At 34.9% G+C, this 22107-nt stretch overlaps 1 protein-coding gene across 1 annotated transcript in view; it reads right to left on the bottom strand.

Annotated features, from left to right (window-relative positions):
- Positions 1 to 22107, bottom strand: part of ANKMY2 (ankyrin repeat and MYND domain containing 2) — a 42501-nt gene that overhangs the window by 9814 nt on the left and 10580 nt on the right. Inside the window, exons 3-6 of the mRNA XM_069461502.1 lie at positions 15616 to 15754; positions 13806 to 13904; positions 5782 to 5942; positions 665 to 879 (exon numbers count right to left, since the gene is read on the bottom strand). Of these exons, the coding sequence (XP_069317603.1) occupies positions 665 to 879; positions 5782 to 5942; positions 13806 to 13904; positions 15616 to 15754 (614 nt within the window). The remainder of the gene's footprint in view (positions 1 to 664; positions 880 to 5781; positions 5943 to 13805; positions 13905 to 15615; positions 15755 to 22107) is intronic.

Below are 22107 nucleotides of genomic sequence, written 5' to 3'. Positions count from 1 at the left end.
AGGACTTGATTCAAATTGCTATTGAACCTGTAAGTTAGGCTCGGCCTTATCAGGTTTGGGGCCCTGCGGTGAATAGGCAAAGGTGACCCCTATCATAAAACATGCTAAACGCTGTTATCGGATTAGCTAGTTACTCATTACCATGTCAGTTATTTCAACTAAGAATGAAAACTCTCATGGAGTCACACCCTTTTGACTTAGTTCCCTTTTCTCAGTAAAACTGCAAGAGAATTTGATCTCTGGTGGTCAAAGAACAAGGATAACACCCAGCTCCCCAAGGAACAGTAAGTAACAGAGACGCCCCAAGTGCCATTATGAACCCAGAGCTGCAACCTGCAGCGTAACATACTTATTCTCAGTTTGGACTTGGGCCACTTTCTAGCTGTATGATCTTACACACGCTATTTAACCTTTCCAAACCTTATACAAGAGTTCTCATGTATAAATTGGTGATAACAACAAAAACATCACTGTAAAGGGTACGGAACTGAATAATCACTCAATCTAAATATAATATTGTACCCAGTTTCTTGCAGACTAAATGTGATCCCAACAATAGCAATTGCTGCCAGAATCCTGAATTTTAAAATCCACAAAGAGGCTTTATACAATAACACATTATCCACTTGAGTGTATTTTATTCATGACATGGTAAAAACTGTACCTTTTGATCAGGGTGTCTAATTTATTCTCTCCATCTTTTAAGAAACTAATGCATTTCTGAAAGATACAGCTGATGTAATGCATTTTCATAGCCAGTACTTCATTCATGTCTCTTTGCTTCATACATTTCTCACAAATCAAATCCAGCACCTTGTAGCATTTATTCAGGGCTGCTGCTTCTGTCAGCAGAGGATTCTCATTTACAAGCATCACGATCTAGAAGAAATTCCATTGAACTTAGCAATTTCATGAGAGACTCTTCCATGTATAGCATAGTCCATTTGGATGATTTCAAAAGAAAGTATTTCTTAGGATCATGTAGTTACTATGTTAAATCAAATTAGAATGCAAATTGCCCCTGATCAAAGTTATAGAACTAATACAGAAGGATCCTGATAGCATGGACTCTCTTGAACTCTGTATATCAAAGTTAAATGTGATCTTCCACCTAGCTAAACCAGGGTATTAGTATGCCATTCGGAGTGCATGGTTTTACTGCCTGTGTTGAAAGCACTATTATTAAAGATAAACATGGCATATTTGCACAACCTTTATATATAGAATGAAATCATTGACCAATAACTGATTTTAGTTAACATTACTTGGCTCTAGAATTCCATGGCTAGCAGCACTAAAATTCTTGTTAATTCTTATTAATTATAAGAAAATGAAATTTTTTTTTTCAGAGAGAAGTATAAAAATGAACTGTGTTTTACTTTCCAATTAACTACATTTCTCTATGGAAGTTTTCCTGAAGATACGTCCAATCATCTAGAGTAAGGAGAATAGTTAAAGAGAAAACTATAAATTGCTCTAAGAGGGGGAATATTAGAGAGTTATCAAATCTTACGCGTTATGAGTCTCACATTTCCCATGTATGCACAGATTAAGCTTGAATTTAGTGTAATAAGAAGTATTTTTTTATTGGCTTTATTATAGGGTAGATTATTTGAAGTGCGTCTGCACGGGACAGTAATGTAAACATGTGTGTAACAGGGCAGAGAGTCAATCAGTACTTGCTAAGCCACATGTTACAGCAAAATCCCTGTACCAAGGATTGAAAATGTCAGGGAACAAGTAAATATCCTGAATTAGAGTCTTTTCTTTAGGCATGAAGAAAGATCATCTGTTAGTGTAAGTAAAATCCATGCCTAGCCTCCTACTTGGAAATTTAACACAGATTGAATGTCCCTGTGAAATTTAAACAAGATTTCCACTTATTTTTGACACTATTAGATTTATATGTAACCTAGTATTTTACTAAAAATCTATCACTTAATAATGAATTGTTAGACTTAATGAAGTAAGTATAATCAGAATCTTTATTGGTAAATTTGCTGATAACTCCCTCTATCAAAGTATACATCAAAATTAATTTGTGGCAGAAAAGAATAGACTCATTACTCATCTTACTATACTTCTGCTAACTATAATCATTTAAAATTGTCTGATTAATATTTTTATATATGGCATTTATAATCAAAGTATTAAACTCACAAGTGAGAATTCTTTTAAAAACTATCAAATAGAACCCAGATTAATGATTTTTTCTTTGGAGACATTAGACCTTATTTATTTTATAATATACAGCACAAATATATACCAAGAAAAATGATAAATAACCACAGCATTACCATGAGATTACGGAAACATTTATCTAGTTGCACACAAAAGAATAATACTTGTACTGGTTTCCTTCCTTTAATCTCTGCAGCATTATGAAGTAATATATTATAAAGGAAATCCTTATTATTAATTACTGAGGAAGGGTAAATATATTCCTGTCAGCATTAAATCTTATCTCCCAATGGACTGCTACCTGAAAGTATATCTACACAGTGGAATTTTGAATTCTTTTTTTTTAAATCCCATTTTTAAAACTTGCTAAATCTACAATTCTGGGCTTGAAAATCACATTAATAATCAAGACAGGATTGGTCTGTGCACATCTGCCTCCTGTCCACTTAGATACCCTGCTCTGCTCTTTTGCCATTTTTTTCCTGTGATTTTTGTTTTTCTTCTAGATAGCTTTCACATTCTGGGCATCGGCACAATTCCCAAGTCCCTTTTGAAAACAAACACATGCTTGTTGCTATAGCAACCACTTAACCTAGACACAAATGTAGCTCTGTTAGATGCACTGTGTAATGAAAAGGTGAGTTGTGTATTGGGGAACATTTCTGTGCTTATTTTCTTTTCATTTTCTGAACCAGAAGAAGGTTATCTGTGCTTATTTTAAAAGGTGCTTGACATTATACAGTGGCTTTTAGTTACTTTTCTTAATACTCCATATGAAAACCTATGCTAGCTTGAAAAAGTATAGAACAACAAAAATGGGCCACAGAAAAAACAACTGGCAGTTTTTATATCCAAAGCATGGATAAAAGAAAGAGTTTCAAGTGAATATTGTTTATACTTACAAAAATCAAGGTCTAGTCTGAAGGAAGGTACTATAGTAACAGACTAGTCTCTTTTAAAAGACTAAGTGCTCTAAAAAATATTATGTAGGCTACTTCAGATTATATACCTTTACAATTTATTGCTTGTATAAGTATGCCCTTAATCTAATTTTCTCACAGTGTATGCCTTTAAAGATATTTAAAGGTAGAATAATTCTTAAGACAATTCACCCTGAGACACTGGGTTCCATGTAAACATCAAAAATTATTCCATAGGCCAGGTGTGGTGGTTCACGCCTGTAATCCTAGCACTCTGGGAGGCCAAGGCCTGCAGATTGTTTGAGCTCAGGAGTTCGAGACCAGCCTGAGCAAGAGCGAGACCCCATCTCTACTAAAAATAGAAAGAAATTATATGGACAACTAAAAATACATAGAAAAAATTAGCCGGGCATGGTGGCTCATGCCTGTAGTCCCAGCTGCTCGGGGGGCTGAGGCAGAAGGATTGCTTGAGCCTGGGAGTTGAGGTTGCTGTGAGCTAGGCTGACGCCACGACACTCTAGCCCGGACAACAGAGTGAGATTCTGTCTCAAAAAAAATAAAAATAAAAAAATAAAAAAAAATTATTCCATAAACCCTTACTGCAATCTAGAGTAGAAATGTAGATCTAAAAGACAATGGGTCAGAAAAATACAGGAAAACTTCTTCAAATCAATCTAAACCAGAGTATCCTGTAATGCTCAGGCAGCAGGAGAACAAGGCTCTTGGAAAACCACACATACTTTCCACATTGAGAAATACTGTACTCCTACAAAAAACCTGTCTCCCCATCGCTGCCTGTCCTATGACTCAGACAGACAGTGCCACACACAGGGAATCACCGCTACTCACCTCACGGGAGTTCTCTCTTCCCCACATGTGCTGAGAGAGATAGAACCACTAACACAGAAGAGGATACACATTTTTTAAAGGTTAAATTCTAAGCCCCCTGTAATCTTCACCAGAAATATGAGCATGCAATTCACAGCTGAATTCCTTTTTCACCTACTTCTAGCAGTTCTTCCAGAATGTTAAGAAAAACCCTGAGTTTTCTAAAATAAAAATTGCAGATTTCACTTTCCTGTCTGATGGGAAAGTCATCTACTAACTTGTCATCTCTCTTAAAGGCCCGGAAAATTAATTTGGGTGGGGCACTACAAGATAGGTATTTTTTGTTTGTTTCTTGAGAGTCAAAGACTCAAGAAAGACGCATAGGGTGCATCAATAAAACAATACGGTTATATACATTTTGGATCTTATATCTTTGAATGAATGTTAGTCTTCAAAAGAGTAACTTTATAATAACTCTTATAGAACTTATTTATTTTAGAGACAGGGTCTCATTCTGTCACCCAGGCTGGAGCATAGTGGTGTAATCATAGCTCACTGCAGCCTTGAAATCTTGAGCTCTAGCAAAGCAATCCTCTTGGCTCAGCCTCTTAAGTAGCTAGTACTATAGGTACGTGCCACCATGTCTGGCTATATTCTATAATTTTTGTGGAGATGGGTCTTGCTATGTTGCCCAGGCTGGTCTCCAACTCCTAGCCTCAAGGGATCCTCCCACCTCAATCTCCCAAAGTGCTGGGATTACAGGCATGAGCCACCACACCTGGCCCTGTCTACTTATTTCAAGGGTGCTCAGTATATTCCATAGATTCTTCTTTTGTAATAGGCTTCTAAGGAATCCTATTTTACTATATGCTAGTAACACCTTGCATTAAAGAAAAAGCTCAACTTTTGACCCAACTTACTATCTTGCTCACCAAACAGCTCTGACACACTATCAAATCTTACACTATAAATGAAGACAGATACTAGACATTGAAATCTGAAAAAGGACATCACTGTAGCACACATATAGCTATGTAGATTTCGTTGATAATTCATTGAAGAAATTGTACTTCTTTTGACTGATTTAAAACTATTTTGTAAACAATAACAAAAGTTTGTATTAAATAAATCTGAAGAAAATAGTGGTGAAAATTGTTCACAACGGCTCTTGAAGTTTCCCAGCTAAGCCATTTAAACTTACGTGTTAGTCTCTATAAATTTTGAAAATCTGCTTGATTTGACTAATTACAGGAAGAATTCTATTACTTAAAGGCATCAAATGGCTACTTGCATTCAAAATGTGCTCCTGATTACATTTCAGAATATTTCCTAGAAAGACAATGAATGCAATAGATGCTGTTGGCGTCTCACCTATCTCGTCTCTACCAGGCCTGTGCACCAGGCCCCAGGGGCTCTGAGTGTGGGCTGCTAAGGCAGTTTCTCCAGAGAACTGTCCTCATTCAAAGGGAGCCACCTCACTTGGTACTATCTGAGAGGCTGTCCTTTCCCTCTGGAGACAGGCTCCAGCCAAGGACAGTCTGACGGATACAAAAACTGGACTCCGTTGCTTATCTGGAGCCATTTACGCTCCAGAGCTCCCAGAGGGATGGTGGGAGCTAAGCTTCAGCCAAACCCACCTCTTGGCCCGGCTTTTCCTCCGCCTCCAGGCTGTTTCCCTCACTCTCTTCCACTGAGAGTGCTCTTTCAATAAATCAATTGGCCAAGAGAATCCATTGCAAGCTCTATATCTACAAAGCCCAGCCCAAGCCAATTAGGATCCCATATAGTAAGAGCTGTTCAAAGTCTGAAGCAATATTTACATAAAAAGCAAATGCAATTAGCAGCACACTACCTTGACCGGATGAAGGTTAGTTGTGGTGATAATTTTGTGCAGCGGGCCTGCCAACTTTGGGGGCAGTTTTGGCTCTTTATCCAGTCCCTGGGGTTTAGTATAATAATCCAGTCTCTCTCGAGGAAAGAAATTGTTGATTATAGTCACACAATCATGTTGACCTTTTAATTGAAAAACAGAAATGTTGTATTAATAATTTTATTATTAAAAATAAGTCATCTGGATTTTTATTAATTATGCTGCTGCTTTCTTGTGAAGTAAACATGCATCAGTATCTTTATTTTTCAGGAAAGGAGAGTAGAGGAGGAGGAGGAGAGGTAAAACATTTCAGAGAATATTTATAAACATTCCGTATAAAGTCGAGAAATAATATGTTAAAGACACAGAATCCACAATACATATAAAGATTATGTGGATTACAAAAAAAATCACTGCTCAACTTATAATTGACTCTAAATATTTTATAAAAGTTGCTTGTCATTTAAATGTCTCTTCTTCCACTCCTACACAAATGACGGTCTTGGTTCCCTAATCACATCTGGTTGTATTTATACAAGTTTACTTGTTATAAAGTATATTTATTATTATAATCATTTTTAATATTATTAAGCTAAATCCCCCCTCTCCCTGAATTTGAGAAAAGATTGGCCTCTTTGTGAAATGAATAAGAGAAAAAGCTTTTGCTCTCGTAAGCTTGGAATCCATATCACAGCTTCTCATAGATGTCTAAGCCATTTCTCTAAGGCACTTCCTGCATTAAAAATGGTTCTACCAAAGCAAAGCTGGTGACTGGAAAGGTGTTCTGTTGCCTCCCCCTCCCAGCTCCCTCTCCCCTATCTTTCTGGAGCAAGGAAGTAGCCACTCTGGGCAAGTAGGCAAAAACCACAGGGCATATTGGAGGGTGCAAGCTCTTCCGAGATCTCCAGAAGTGACACTTCTTCCTCTCTGCCTGTCAAGGGCCAAGGGACTAGTGACAGCAAGTCCTGGGGAGAGCACCCAGACACTATGGCTCTGGCTCCTGGAGAACGGTCCACCCTGGATGGCTTGCATGGCCCTGGCCCACTTGTGTGTGATCCTGGGAGCATCTGCTTGAATCTGCTGACACCAGGTGACCTGCAGGGGGATTGCACTGTGGGCCGGCTGGAACCTGGGCACTCAAGGCTGGCAGAGGTTTATGCTTGTCCCTGGGAGTTCTTGGGAGAACCTGGGAATGGAGGGGTTCCTCCTTGTGCCTCAGCTGGTTTGTTGACCTGGGCCTACAGGTAAAGAGACATAGCCCTTTCCTCCACTACTCCACGACTCTATCAGCTTTACCGATTGCCTGGGAGGTACACAGCAAAGAACCCAAGGAGATCCAGCATCTCCGAAGACTATGCAATGCCTCCAACCAACGGCTTCTTGGTTTGGGAGTATATTGACAACATTCACCATAACAACAATCATAACCACTACCACCACCACAGCTAACAAATTAGAACACTTAAACAGATTCAATTATAGTCTATAAATAGACTTTCAAGAATTGAAGAAAGATTCAAATTTTAAAATGAATAGGCAACTGAAAGAGGTAATCCTGGTCATTACCAAGAACTCAATTAGTAATGTAGAAGATCAAGTGGATGAAATATCTCAACAGAGAAAAAAATCAGAGTCAGGAATCATTATGGCAGAGAGAAAATCTGAAGAACAAATCCAGGAAATCTAATAATGAAAAATAATAGAAGTCCCAAAGAGAAAAAAAGACATGGATGAAGAATTAAACAAATGATAGAAGAAAACTTCCCTGATGTGAAAAGAGAATTTAGTAGTGATCACAGTATCACTTTTGGTACTCCATGCTATTGTTAAGTACCAAAACCTTCTTTTTCAGGGGAAGGGGGAGGTATTTCTTTTCTCCTTCCTTTTCTTACTTCCTTCCTTTCCTTTTTTTCTTTATCAGAAGCTCTATTACAGACATCTTGAGGAGAAGTCAAACAGTAGCAGTCTATATTAAAAATGTGAAATGAGCCAAAGTGCCTTATTTAGACAGTGACCATCTCTTCCTCCAGAATCTTCAAGTAGAGAGAAAAATGACCTTCAACCATAAAAATCTCCGAAAGTAAGTGGGTTATGAACACGACAGCATCAAAATCAACACAGGTAGCTATGTGTGGGCATTTATAACTGCACATGAGGAAATAAGAGAAGATGAAGACAAACTGTACAGGCTTAAAACACTATCTATCTACAGCTTCAATAAAAAGATAGATGTTCCTATTAAAACAAAAAGTTGTTCCAAAACATCTCATCAAAAGTATCAAATGAGATATAGACAGATTTGAAGATAATGGGATCAGAGAAAAATAAGGAATTGTCTTATAACCTTATTTTCTCATCAGTCCCCCAACTGGTATGATCAGAAATGGCAATTAATAGTTGGAAATATTTGTATTACTATATAAAAATATCTGCTACATAACAATGACACTGTCACAGGACTAGGAATTTCTTAATTATACCTTTTGGAAAAGAAAAAATAATATTACTTTATTTTTTTTCAAGATTAATCTTTTTAATTTTAGGTAGTTGTTAGATTATTTTGATTTTTTTCCTTCTTTTTTAATTTTTTATTTTATTATTTCTTTTTTTTTATTTCAGAGTATTACAGGGTTACAAATGCTTTGGTTACATAAATTGCCTTTGCACTGCCCAAGTCAGAGCAACAAGTGTGCCCATCCCCCAGACAGTAAGTACCGCATCCGTTAAGTGTGGATTTACCCATCCCCTCCCCCTCCCACCTGCCTGACACCCCATGAATGTTACTTCCATGTGTGCCCATACGTGTTGATCGATTAGTACCAATTTAATGGTGAGTACACGTGGTGTTTGTTTTTCCATTCTCGTGATACTTCACTTAGAAGAATGTTATTTTCTTTTAATCTGCTAAGAATTTATATTTGAATAATATGTATGTTTAGAGCTTATCTTTGTGAATATAATTTTGACTTGAAAATTTATGTTTAAATTTTTAAAATTGAAATTATTAAATATTTAGTTTTACTGGCTTTTAATTTATGAATTCTGAATACAAACAAATAAAACAGTACTAGTCATACAGAAATAAATGCTGTGGAGGGAAAAGCAAGTACGTCATTTTGCTCCAGTGTTACAATCACTAGATTTGCATCTTCTAGACCTAAAGGGCTCACTGAGTCGCAGGCAGGATTAATGGGAATGCACACACACACACAACTAGACATAGCCTAGTAAAGTTTCTTACTTTTAAGGATAGATGGAAAATCAAACAGTGTTCCAGAATGAGAAATGAAAAGTTCATAATGGAAAACAAATTGAACTCTGATTTGCCAAATCAGAGTTTAGCAAATAGTAGAGTAACTTCTATACACGACTGAGAGAAAAGAGCTGATACAAGTCATAAAACTAGCCAAGATATGACAGACATTTCAGAGAGAAAGAGAGTTTTGTTATGATGGGCTTCAAAAATATATATATACAACGTTCATAACCCATCTGAGAAGTCCCTGTAACTAAAACCTAAATGAGAACAGAGATCTCAAGACCGAAATGGGAACAGGGAAAGGGAGTGGAGAGCACCAGAGGGAGTTAATCTGAACGGGAGAAAATACTGGCCCCGCAGATCACACTGAGGATTACCGAAAGAGAAGCAACACCCTGTCAATGACACTCCGATAACAACTGCTACTAAAAATACCAAACTCTCTCAGCTGAGTCCACAGCTAAAAAGGTATGATTGGCACAGGCTCTGAGGAAGTAGGGGAGGAGGCAGAAAGGAAAGGCGTATGGTCTGACAAGGCAAAAACAGACTGGGGAGCAATAATTGAGTTATGAGGATTTCATCTTGTCGGGGGTTGCTAAATGGGCAAATACAGGGCCTTGGGATCAGGGGATGAGGCACTGCATGGTTTTAACCAAGAGCATCACTTTAAGGAAACACACAGGTGTGCATACACATACACACAAGCAAAAACAACGACCAAGTAACATAAAGAGAAAAAATGAGGTAAAAGAGGAGGAATTCAATCAAATATATCAGTAATCATATTAAATATGCATAAGCTGAATAGCTATTAGAAGAGAGACTATTTTGAGTTATTAAACAGAACCCACCTATATGTTTATAAGTTACACTACTAAAATGAAATGATAAAGATTGAAAATAAAGAGATAGGCAAAAAGATTATCAACAAATACAAAAAAAAACAAAAAAAGGAATCAGGAATGGCTACAATAGCAGAAAAAGTTGAACTAAAAGAACTCAACAAGAAAAAGAGGGACATTATGCAATGATAAAACCAATAACAATATCATATTAAAAGTAAAAAAGCTAAAAACGCTTTCACCAAAAACAAGAAAAAGACATGCCAATTATCACTGTTGTTATTTCTTCTTGCTTTGAAGCCTGAAACTAATTCAAATAGAAAATAAAATGAAATTTAATGCTAGAAAACTTAGGAAACTCTAATAAAAATGATAAGAAAATAACATAGAAGTCAATAGCTTTTCTCTTTATTATTCATAACCAGCTAGAAATGACAGAGTGTGGAGGTGGTGGTAGGAATTCTCCTTACAATATGGACAATAACTACAAATTACTAAAAAATAAATTTTAAAAGAAAGGACCTACTAAATATTATGGAAAGACCAAAAATAAGTCCAAAAAATATATAAAGGCATACTATTTAATTGGGTGGGAAATCCTAACATCACACAGAAGTTAATTCTCTGCAAATAATTATATAACCACTTAGTAAAAGAGAATTTGACTTGCCACAAAGGTGGTATTTCAATTCAGTGGGAAATGTTGGGCAGTTTAATAAATGGTGCCATTGCAATTAGCTATATATACAGGTGAAAATGAACTGTAAACAGATAAATTCTAGAAGTATATAAAAAAAAAGGGGGGGGGGGGGCCGGGCGCTGTGGCTCACACCTGTAATCCTAGTACTCTGAAAGGCCGAGGCGCATGGATTGTTTGAGCTCAGGAGTTCAAGATCAGTCTGAGCAAGAGCGAGACCCTGTCTCTACTAAAAATAGAAAGAAATTATATGGACAACCAAAAATATATAGAAAAATTTAGCCGGGCATGGTGGCGCATGCCTGTAGTCCCAGCTGCTTGGGAGGCTGAGGCAGGAGGATTTCTTGAGCCCAGGATTTCTTGAGGTTGCTGTGAGCTAGGCTGACACCACGGCACTCTAGCCTGGGCAACAGAGTGAGACTCTGTCTCAAAAAAAACAAAAAGAAAAAAAGGAATCATAACAAAAAATTTCAAGAACATTTAGGAGAATACTTGTATAACTCCTCCTCCAAAAGACCTCTTTTAGCAAGACAAGAAATATGGAAGCTATAAAAGAAAAAAATACGACTACTTAAAAATAAATTTTCTCTGGCAAAAGTCCCCATAAAGTCAAAAGAAAAAAAGACTGGCATAAAATATTTGAAACACATTTGTTTAGATAAAGGGTTAGCATCCATAATATATATAAAGCTCTCTAGGCAGTAAGAAGACTAAGAAGATGACAACTCAAAAGAAAAATGAATAATGAATATGAGCAGGCAATCCACAAAAGAGAAAATACAAATGACCAACAATAGAAGAAGCTTAATTTCATGAATAATGAGGGGAAAGAATTCACAATATATCATCTTTTCAACTATCTGACTGGCAAAAATGAAAGAATGATAATATCCAGTTCTGATGAGGATACTGATGTGAATTATTATGCCCTTTTGGAAAGCAATCTAGACTTACATTAAGACTATATACCTTTGTCTCAGCAATTTTACTTCTGGGAAATAAGTTACATATTAAAAACATGTAAATATTAAAGTACTAACATGAAAAAAAATAAGATCTAGGATGATTATTATATTATTTGTAGTGAAGTTGTTAAAAAATTGTAAAATCTGTCCCATAAGGGAGGGTCAAATGAACTGTGGAACATCTGTCTCGTGGGATATTATGCAGCTGTTGAAATAACTGAATTCACTTATACCACTGAGATGGGAGGGACTCCATGATGTACTGGTAAGTATAGAAAACAAGTTACAAGTAGTATTTATTGCATGATTGATCACATGTTTTAAAAATGACAAAAATCTTGTATATGGGTGTATACATGTATACATATAAATACATTGATCCACTTGAAGGAAACAAAAAGGGCAGAATGTATTTTTTAAAAGGCTAATTATATGGAAAATATAATATCAACTGGAAGGGTATAATGTAATTTTCTGTTTGTGAAATTAGTCTGAATAGATTAAAATGGAATGAAAACATTACTCTTATTTTAGGGTGGAATTGTGAAAAATTTTTATGTTAGGCTTTTGTTAATATTGTAGTGTTAAGAAAAAATAAAAAGCATTGTATTAATGGTTGAAAGAACAGTCTCCTTCATTTCCAGCCCTGTGTCTTGAGAAAGTTACTTAACCTCTATCTGAGCTCTATTTTGTTACATCCTGAACATAACAAAAACTTGTAGAGTTACAGAGAACTTTACCGATCATCTAATTTCCTTGCTTCATTGCATACAGACCAGAAAATTGAGGCCAACAGAGATGAAGGGATTTGCCAATGATCCTGTAACTAATTATCATCAGCAGACAGGAGCTAAAATATAAGTCTCCAGATTTAGTGTTCTTTTTCCACTGGACTGATATCCTCAAAATTAGCTTAGAAGTGAGTTGGAAGAAACCTGGGGCCCCTAACTGTGGGAGATAAACTATTTCTCTGAAGTTTGCACAAGGCCATACCTTTCTGAAATCCTCCTGAAGCTGAATTAAAATAAAAGAAGAATATCTGTTCTAACAAAGCTGTCATATAAAATAACTGAGTGAGTGTCTGGCTTAATCAGCAGGAGCTACTATTAGTAGTTTCAAGAAAATTTAATAATAAAATTGGATACAATACACAGTTATTGTATACATCCTCTATCCCTGACTAATTCCCACTGTATCTCAACTTCAGTGTAATTTCTCTCAGAACCCCCTTGCAATGAGATAAAAGTTCCCCCTCTTCTATGTATTTCTATGGAATTCTTAAGTTGTCCCTTGGAGTTTATTTTCACTGTCATTGCTATTAGCCTCTAAGTGCCATGAAAGCACGAACAGCTTCTGTCTTGTTCAGCACTGTAACCAAGGCACCTAGAGTGATGCTTGGTGTACAAGTTGTGAACATTAAGTATTTGTTTAATGAATTATTAGTCCCCACAGGGCCACTTATAGAACTCCCAATAAATCAGATGTTTCTCTCTTTGCTTTTCTATCAAGGGACTCTCTTAACTGCCAATTCAATAGAGGCAAACTACCAATGTATTCACTCCTACTCTCCCCTAGAACCCCATAAAATGTCAGGTAACAGAATTAACATGCCAAGAATTATTGGTCACACAAAATAAATGTTTGTGGTTGATAAGGATGATAATGAAGCTGCTGTGTATTATAAACACTCATTCCTAAGAAAGAATCACATCGTTGTAATAATTAGTAACAACAGTAACTGTTACCATTTATTTAGTGCTACATGTAAAGTTAAATCTATCATTTCATTTAATCTTTATAATAACCCTGTGACCATTTTGCAGAGAGGAAACCAAAGGTTAGAACCATGAAGTACCTTGTTACTAAGTGGCACAGCCAAAATTTCAACTCAGGATTATTAACTTCACATTTCATATTCTTAAACATTAGGTTTAACAACTTCCATTAGAGAAGTAAAATATACTTGCTCAAAGCATTTGGCTGCAATAAAAAATGGCCCCACCATTGTTCGTATATTATAAAGTGGAAATTCAAAATAGCAGTTCATTTTTTCCTAAGAGTCATTAGATGTTTCACTAAGTTAAAATGGACTGTAAATACATTTTTTTAAAAAAAAACAAACATGACAGTATTGCTCCCTGAGAAGCAAAGTGGTATTTTCTCCACAGAGGAAATTTTCAGCATAATATAATGTATTATGCTGCCCTTTTAAAAACCAAACCAACCCAAACAAAAAAACTCACCTACAAAGGCTGCCATCTGAGCTGCTGTTCTCCCCACAGAGTTGACAACATCTGTCTCAGCACCAGCTTCCAGCATTACCCATGTGATGTCTTTATTACCTACAGTTAAAAAGGAATATATGTGTTAATATTAGGTGTGCACAGTTTAAACACTTGGTTTTTGGTGTCTGCCATGTAGATATTTTCATTTTTTTTCCAAAATATGAATCATAACTACAGTAAAAAGTAAAAGGCTACAGAGAAGACTTAGAAATTAAACTTATTTTTTGGAAAATAAATCAAGCAGTAAAAAAAAGGATATGAAATTGAAAATCACTTTTTTAAACAAAATGAAACATGTTTTCCTAGGGATAATGCTTAGTATAAAATCAAAACACACATATGAGAAATATCAAAAACAAAGACAGAAAAGATAAAATGAATAGAAGTCCCTGTTTAATGTCTACTAACCCATCCCATCCCTCACACCTACAGACTCTGGAAAACTATTAACCATTGGGGATCTGTCTTTTTTTTTTCTATCTAAACATCCATAGTTACTCTATTCACATTCTCCCCTAATGAAATCATTATGGACATTTTGCTATTATAAACTCCACTCAGTGAACAGTATTTTCCATTCTTTTTTGTTAAGTTTGAACAATGATTTTCTTAGAAACTGTTCCTGGGAAACATTGATGGATCAAAAGTTATGCATATTTTAAAAGTATTTTGCCAAGCTGCCATCCAACAAGGTTGGATTGATGTTCACTCCCCATAACAGTGCAAAGAAATACCTGGACATTATCACTGTTTCTTAACCTTTGCCAATATAATGTTGATCAGCCAATGGTATTTCTTTTGTTCTCTGTCTATTGTAATATTTATATTTTTCTTATTTATTTATGTATTTATATATTTATTTATTTATTTCTGTTTTTAGAGATGGGGTCTTGCTATGTTGCCCAGGCTGGTCTTAAACTCCCAGCCTCAGGTGATCCTCCTGCCTCTCGAGTAGCTTGGATTCTAGGCATGAGCCACTGTGCCTGGCTTTTCCAATTGATTTAGAAGAGCTCTTTATATGCAACAATATGACCCTTTAAGATATGTAGTATTTTCCTTCCTTTTTCATTTGTATTTTAACTCTATTTATGATATTATCTATATGTGAAAATGTTAAAATTTTGTGTAACCAACTGGTCAATGTCTATATTTTACATAATGCTTAAAATGCTTTTGTGTTCCAGGATTATGAAAATATAGATTACAGTTTTCAACATATAAGAATACTATATTGCTCCTGCATTTTCTTAAAGAACTGCAATAATTACAGGTAACTCTACTTGATTTCAGATAATTTCTCAATTGTATTTATTCAGCAAATAATAAACAACATGAATCAAGGTAAGTTTCTAAATGGATCATCATATTTAGTATATAAATGCCAGCGAGGCAAATAAAGTTCTATCACAGCAGCTATTTGATCAAGAGAACAAAGATGTTTTCATGTTGCTTCAAAATCTAAAGATATAGAATATCAAAGGAACTAACTTGAAAGAATAATATATCTAGTTTCTCAATTCTACCAAAGTATTGTCAATATAAATAATCAATTTATTTAAATAACTTAAGAAACAGACCACCAAATTAACTATAATTTATTTCATACATTATAGCTTTTCAAAAACCAATTCCCACTATTCCTTTGCGTAGAACTCAATCTTAAAATTACTAAAATGAAAATATATTTAATATTTTAACATATATGTACTTATAACAAATTTGTGCAGGTAATTGATATTAATAAATAGAGTAAACGCTGAAACATCACCAGAAAGTGCAGCAAACATGAGGGCTGTGTATCCGTGTTCATGCTGATGACAATTTACATCAGCTCCATGTCGCAGAAGGAGTTTGCACATATCAAGTTTTCCTTTATATGCTGCATGCATTAGAGGAGTCATTCCATTCTTTAAAAGAAAGGGAAAAAGTGCATTAATTGTACTTATTTACCTTTTCCCTACCTATGAACAACTGCTGCAATTAAATTAAAAACATAAACATGAATTAAGGAAACCATCTTTATAATCTGTAAAGTAGTTTTATATTTACTTTCCCACTTGGATCTTCCATTAACTTCAGAGGAAGAGAGATGGTTTTATTACCTGAGGTTTTTGTTTTTTTACAGATTAGCAAACAGATTCAGAGAAGACTTGCTCAACCTCACATAACTAGGAAATGGCTAGGCCAGGGATTAGAACCCAGATTTTCCACATTTACCAAACATACTTAGTTCCTGGGAAAACAAATGAACAAATGGATATACACACATAAAAAAAAAAAAAAAAAGCTTGAAGAAAAATCTCAAAACAAACAGAACACCTATCAAGGGGATATTTAACTCAGGATTATTAACTTCACATTTCATATTCTTAAACATTAGGTTTAACTACTTCCATTAGAGAAGTAAAATATACTTGCTCAAAGCATTTGGCTGCAATAAAAACGGCCCCACCACTGTTTGTATCTTACAAAGTGGAAATTCAAAATAGCTGTTCATTTTCTCTTAAGAGTCATTAGATGTTTCACTAAGTTAAAATTGACTGTAAATACTTTGTTTTTTTAAAAAGCAAACATGACAGTATTTGCTCCCTGAGAAGCAAAGTGGTATTTTCTTCACAAAGGAAATTTTCAGTATATCCACAACATGGGATATTATAAAGCCATTAAATAAATGATTTCATCTGTATTTATTGAACTAGAAAAATCCACAAATTATCATCAATGAGAAAAACAGGTATGGGAAATGTATATTATAGAGCTATTATTTTTTAAAACAATGATCCAAGAAACATATATTATAGTGGTATCTTTTTTTAAAACAATGATCCTCAAAATCACGTATATATTTTGATCATATATATCATTTGATCATATATGACTGTATAAATATGAAGAAATGCTGGGACTTGCTCTAGGCTACATTGTTTGGTCTCCGTATGTTTTGTGCATATTTAATGAGACATCTAACCTTACGTGTGCTAAGTACCTAATACTATTTGGTAGATAAATAAATGAGCTATTTCCTGTAAGTGAATTTTCTCAGTAACCCAGGCTAAACTCTGTAAATGCTGGAATATCAAAGTTGTTTTAGATGAAAACCTCTCTAAAACATATAATACCTTACCTTAGTATGCTAACATAATTTGAATTGTTCTTGATGCTTCCAGACTATTATTATGAACACAAGCCATCATACTGTTAGCACAGTACCACACTATTCTCAGAGGGTTGTGGACATGAGAATTATAGGGAGTCTGGGATTTTCATTTTCAGGTGGTTGCACAAGAGGCAATTTAGTGGAAGTAATCAACATTTCTTGAGAGTAAGAATGGAAAAATGGCAGGGCGATTATAACTTGAAGACTACCATGCCTGAGCATGGTGGCTCATGCCTGTAGTCCCAGCACTTTGAGAGGCCAAGGCTGGAGGATCACTTGAGGTTAGGAGTTCAAAACCAGCCTGGGTAACATAGTGAGACTCCATCTCTACAAAGAATAAAAAAAATTAGCCAGCCATGGTGGCATGTGCCTGTAGTCTCAGCTTGGGAGGCTGAGGTGGGAGGACTGTTTGAGTCCAGGAGTTCGAGGCTGCAGTGAGCTGTGATTGCACCACTGCACCCCAGCCTGGATGACAGAGCAAGACCCTGTCTCAAAAAAAAAAAAAAGACTCTTTTAGTCGGGTGTTTCTACAGGGATGGGGAATATTTACATGTTGGGAGTGGATAGGTTAATGGGTGTGGGTAAACAGAATCTCATTGTACAGACAATGAATGGAGTGCTTTAAGGAAGTAGGAAAGGACTACATTCATTAGTTTTTGAATGAAGCAAAAATGTATTGCATGACTAGGGTATCTCCTAATGGATGGTAAAACCTGTACATAAGAAGCTAGTGTATAGCCTGGAGGAAAAGGAAGGACCCTATACTGTCAGAAGGGCCCCAAAAAGAAGCACACAGCTATTTCTTTCACAAATTTTTAGGATGCAGACTTTAGCCAGGGAGTTCAGCATTTCTGTTCATCCAGAACAGGTGGGCAGTCAATCATCCAGTACTCCAATCCTACAACTAGAGGTTATCTAGCTCTGAGAATGATTAATCCCAAGACTGCAGAACTGTCCTATAGTTAAAAAAAACCAAAAACCTTTCAATACAATGTGGTAATCTGCTTAAAAGCAAAGGAGATATGAAAAGCTTTTGGATCCTACATTGCAAACTGTCCTCATTTTCTTGTCTGTGTGCTAACTGTCATCTATGTCAATCACTTCTGTCCATTTATCTCTCTGTCTCCCTCTGTTTCCTACTACTCCCTTTTCCCTCATTTTAAAATTTTACCTCTCACTTTTCTCTCTTGTTCTTTCTTGTTTACCAGCTGTCATCTTAGCAGGAATTGGTTTTTAGAGCAAACCTATGGCAGCTTTTTTCCCAAAAGGTAAAGAGATATCCCAGTCATACCATTTGCTGTGCAGTCTCTGAACCTGCTGTTTTTGTCATGTTTATAATGCAGTGTGTGTTTTTACCAAAAACCAAATTTTACCAATTGGAGACTTTTACCAAATTTCAGTGAGGTGCTGGATGGTCTCAGGAATTAGAAAATAAACTTGTGGTAAGTGACAAATTCATACTAGCTTTCCAAATAATTGGATATCACATGTACTCTCCTATCTTTTAATCTAATTTTGTGTTTGTTATGAGAATATAGAATTGTGCAAAGGAAATTATAAATTTTGAATGCAATGATCATTATGCATTATCTTAGTTCTAATACCACCCATTATTTGTAAAACTATTTCCATGAGCAAAGAATAGAAGTGATATTAATAAATTTTAATACTATAAATTTTCTAATCATTCTAGTATTTTTATGGTATTTCAGTGTAAATATCAAGAAAAGGAAAAAGGAAATGAATAATTCAAAACAATACTGTTAACCTATTAAGAATAGAAGAGAATATTCCCACATCTAAAATAACTTAAGTAAATTAAATTTAAAATGTTTTATTCCAGTTACAAATATGGAAGAACTTAGCATTAGACAGAAAACTAAAATACTGATTATCCATCTCTGCTCCAATTAGAAAGGCAGCGATAAGTTTCATAAAATATTATCATAGTGTTATATGTAATTCACCAATTCTAAGAAGAATTTCATTTTCATACTTAACATTTGTGAAACTGAGCTTCAGTTTACAAGTACTAGAATCTTAGAAATTACCATCAGTTTCCACTCCCCTCATTTTTTAGAATCTCTGAAATCTAGATGAGTCTTTAAAACTATGGCATCTTAGATTCAGTGAAACACAAAGGTAAAAATTCTCACCTCCTTGTGATTTCCCAAAGACAACCTTCAAAGAAGTGTGCCTAACTGAATTGTATAGAAAAAGTGCTTCTATAATTCTTTAGATAAAATGACCTTAAAAATAATTAAAGTTTCTCTCCCATAATTCTTAAATCAAAGAATTCATCCATATTAGGCTATTATATTGCAACTCTATATCATTAAATATGGCATGCATTCATTCAGCAAATATTTATTGAGTGCCTGATATATGTCAGACATAGATCTGTACATGTGGGTAGCAATAAACAAACTCTACACTCCTGCAAAGTCCCTGGCACTTAAATTTAGTAGGGGCAACAAGAGCTAGTGGAAAATAACGTAAGAGTAAGGGCGCAAGGTAGTGCCAGAAGGAAAGGGAAGATTATTATTTTTAAAAGGACACAGAGAGAATGTCCCTCTGACAAGCTGGCATTTGAACAGGGCCCGGAAGAGAGTTAGGGAGCAAGGAATGCAAATAACTGGAAGAAGAATTGTCCAGGTAGAGGAAATGCAAGTGAAAAACTGAGAGAGAGGAACATGTGTATTGTGTTCAAGGATCATGAAAGAGGCCAAGTCTATCTGCAGCCCACACACAAAATCTCTAGAAAACTCCAGGCATCTCCCTGTCTTGACCCTGGTGCTTCTAATATTTTAAGTATGATGCCAATGTTTGCGGAAGATTTCTGCAAACCTTTATCAAGTTTCAGAAGAGTCATTTTATCCTAATTTGTTACAAACTTTTACCATCAACTGTTAAATTTGGTCAAATATAGCATCTGTTGAGATGATCATATTTGTTTTTCTTTTATTCTATAACATAGTGAATTATATTGAAAGATTTTTGAAAACTGAACCATCCCAACACTTTTAGAAAAACCTTACTCAGCTGTGATGACTTATGAGGCTTAGGATATAGTGCTGGATTAACTTGCTAATATTTTATTTAGTATTTTAGCATCTGTATTTATAAAGTGAATTGGGTCCATGGTTTTTTGGGGGCTTCTTCTTATTTGGCATCAGCATCTGAACTGGGTATTTTTTTTATCTTTTTCTAAACTAATGGTATAATTTTTGTAAAGTGAGAATTAACTGGTGCTTAAAGTTTCATAAAGTTTAATCCGGTTTGTAGCTTTGCAAGGTGGTAGACATTTTAAAACATTTATACCCATCTTCCTTAATTATTCCAGTTTTTTTCTCTACTTCTGTATGAGATGAATATGTTCATTTTTATTTTTCTACAGAGTTCATGTGGGCTTTCAAATGTACTGGCTTAAACAAAGAAGTTATAACAATCCCCTTTATAATTGCTGTCCTTCCTTTTTTTCCTCTTTCCCTCCCTACCTCCTTTCCTTCTCTCTTTATTATCATTATCCTTATATACTATTTTCTTGCATGTATTTCTCAAGTTGTATCTATTTTTTTATTTTAAATTAATAATATTTATCAATTTAAAAACATTTTCATCACCTCCAAAAGATACCACATACCTATTAGCAGTCATTCCCCATCTCCCTCTACTCCTTACCCAGCTCAAATCATCCACTAGTTCACTTTCTGTCCCTATGGATTTGCCTGTTTTGGACATTCATATAAATGGAATTACATAATCTGCAGGCTATTGTGACTGGTTTCTTTCACTTAGCAGGTTTTCGTTCATATTATAGCAGCTATCAGTACTGCTTGCGTCTTTATGACTAACACCCTACTATATGAATATACTACATTTATCAGTAAACATTTGGGTTGTCTCTACCTTTGTCTATTATGAATAATCCTGTTATAAACATGTCTATGCAAATTTTTGTGTGGATATATGTTTTCATTTCTCTTGAGTATATACCTAGGATTGGTGGGTCATGTGCTAACTCTATGTTTAATCATTTGAGGAACTGGCTATTTTCCAAAACAGCGACACCATTTTACATTCCTGCCAGCAATGTACGAGGGCTCTAATTTCTTCACATCCTCACTAATACTAATTATTGTCTACCTTTTTGATTCTAGTCATCCTAGTAGGAGAGTGAAAGTGAAGTAGTGTCTCACTGTGCTTTTTGGTTTGCATTTCCCTGGTGGCTAATGAGGTTACAAATTTTTTCATGTACGTATTGAGCATCTGTATATCTTCTTTGGAGCAATGTCTACTGAGATCTCTCACCTATTTTTAAATTGGGTTATATGTCTTTTTATTACTGAGTAGTAGGAGTTCTTAGTATGTTCTCGTTACAAGTTCCTTATCAGATATGATTTGTAAAATTTTTCTCCCATTCAGTGGGTCGTCCTTGCACTTTCTTGGTGCTGTGCTTTGAAGCATACAAGTTTTTAGTTTTGATGTTTTCCAATTTATTTTTTATTTTATTGCTCATGTTTGCTTTTTAAAATTTTTATTTTTATTTTAGTTTTCCTAAACCATTTCTTTTATTTTTTTTAGTATACTTTACTTTTCAAAATAATTTCATGAATTGAAAGTTCAGAACACCACAAAGATAGAAAGCACAATGATAAACATCACAAAAATTCTTCTGAATATTGCTTTATACACCTAATATAGCTTTGGTAAATAGTAGCTTTTGATAAATGTTGTATTTTCAGTTCTAAACAGTAGATTATTTCTATTTCTATTTTTCTACTAACCTAAGAATTATGCAGAGTTAAAAAAAATAAATTCCAAGAAATGTGCTTCATTATTTGGATTACATTATTACTTATCTTCAAATGTATTATACTATATTTGGTGTTGTTTGAAATTAGCTAAAATTGTTTCAAATAAGCTACGTTGAAGTTGTTTGAAATTAACCTAAAATTTCTTTTATAAAATAGTATGTAACACATGGATTAATTTTTATCAGTGTTCCATGTAAACAAGGAGATACACTATCAAAGTTCAGTCAAATTTCTTGCACTAGAACTATGCTATATAATATAGTAGCCACTAGACACTCACGGCTAT

Source organism: Eulemur rufifrons, chromosome 29 (assembly GCF_041146395.1).
Source record: "Eulemur rufifrons isolate Redbay chromosome 29, OSU_ERuf_1, whole genome shotgun sequence".
Taxonomy (NCBI): domain Eukaryota; kingdom Metazoa; phylum Chordata; class Mammalia; order Primates; family Lemuridae; genus Eulemur; species Eulemur rufifrons.
This window is presented reverse-complemented; position numbering and strand designations above follow the sequence as displayed.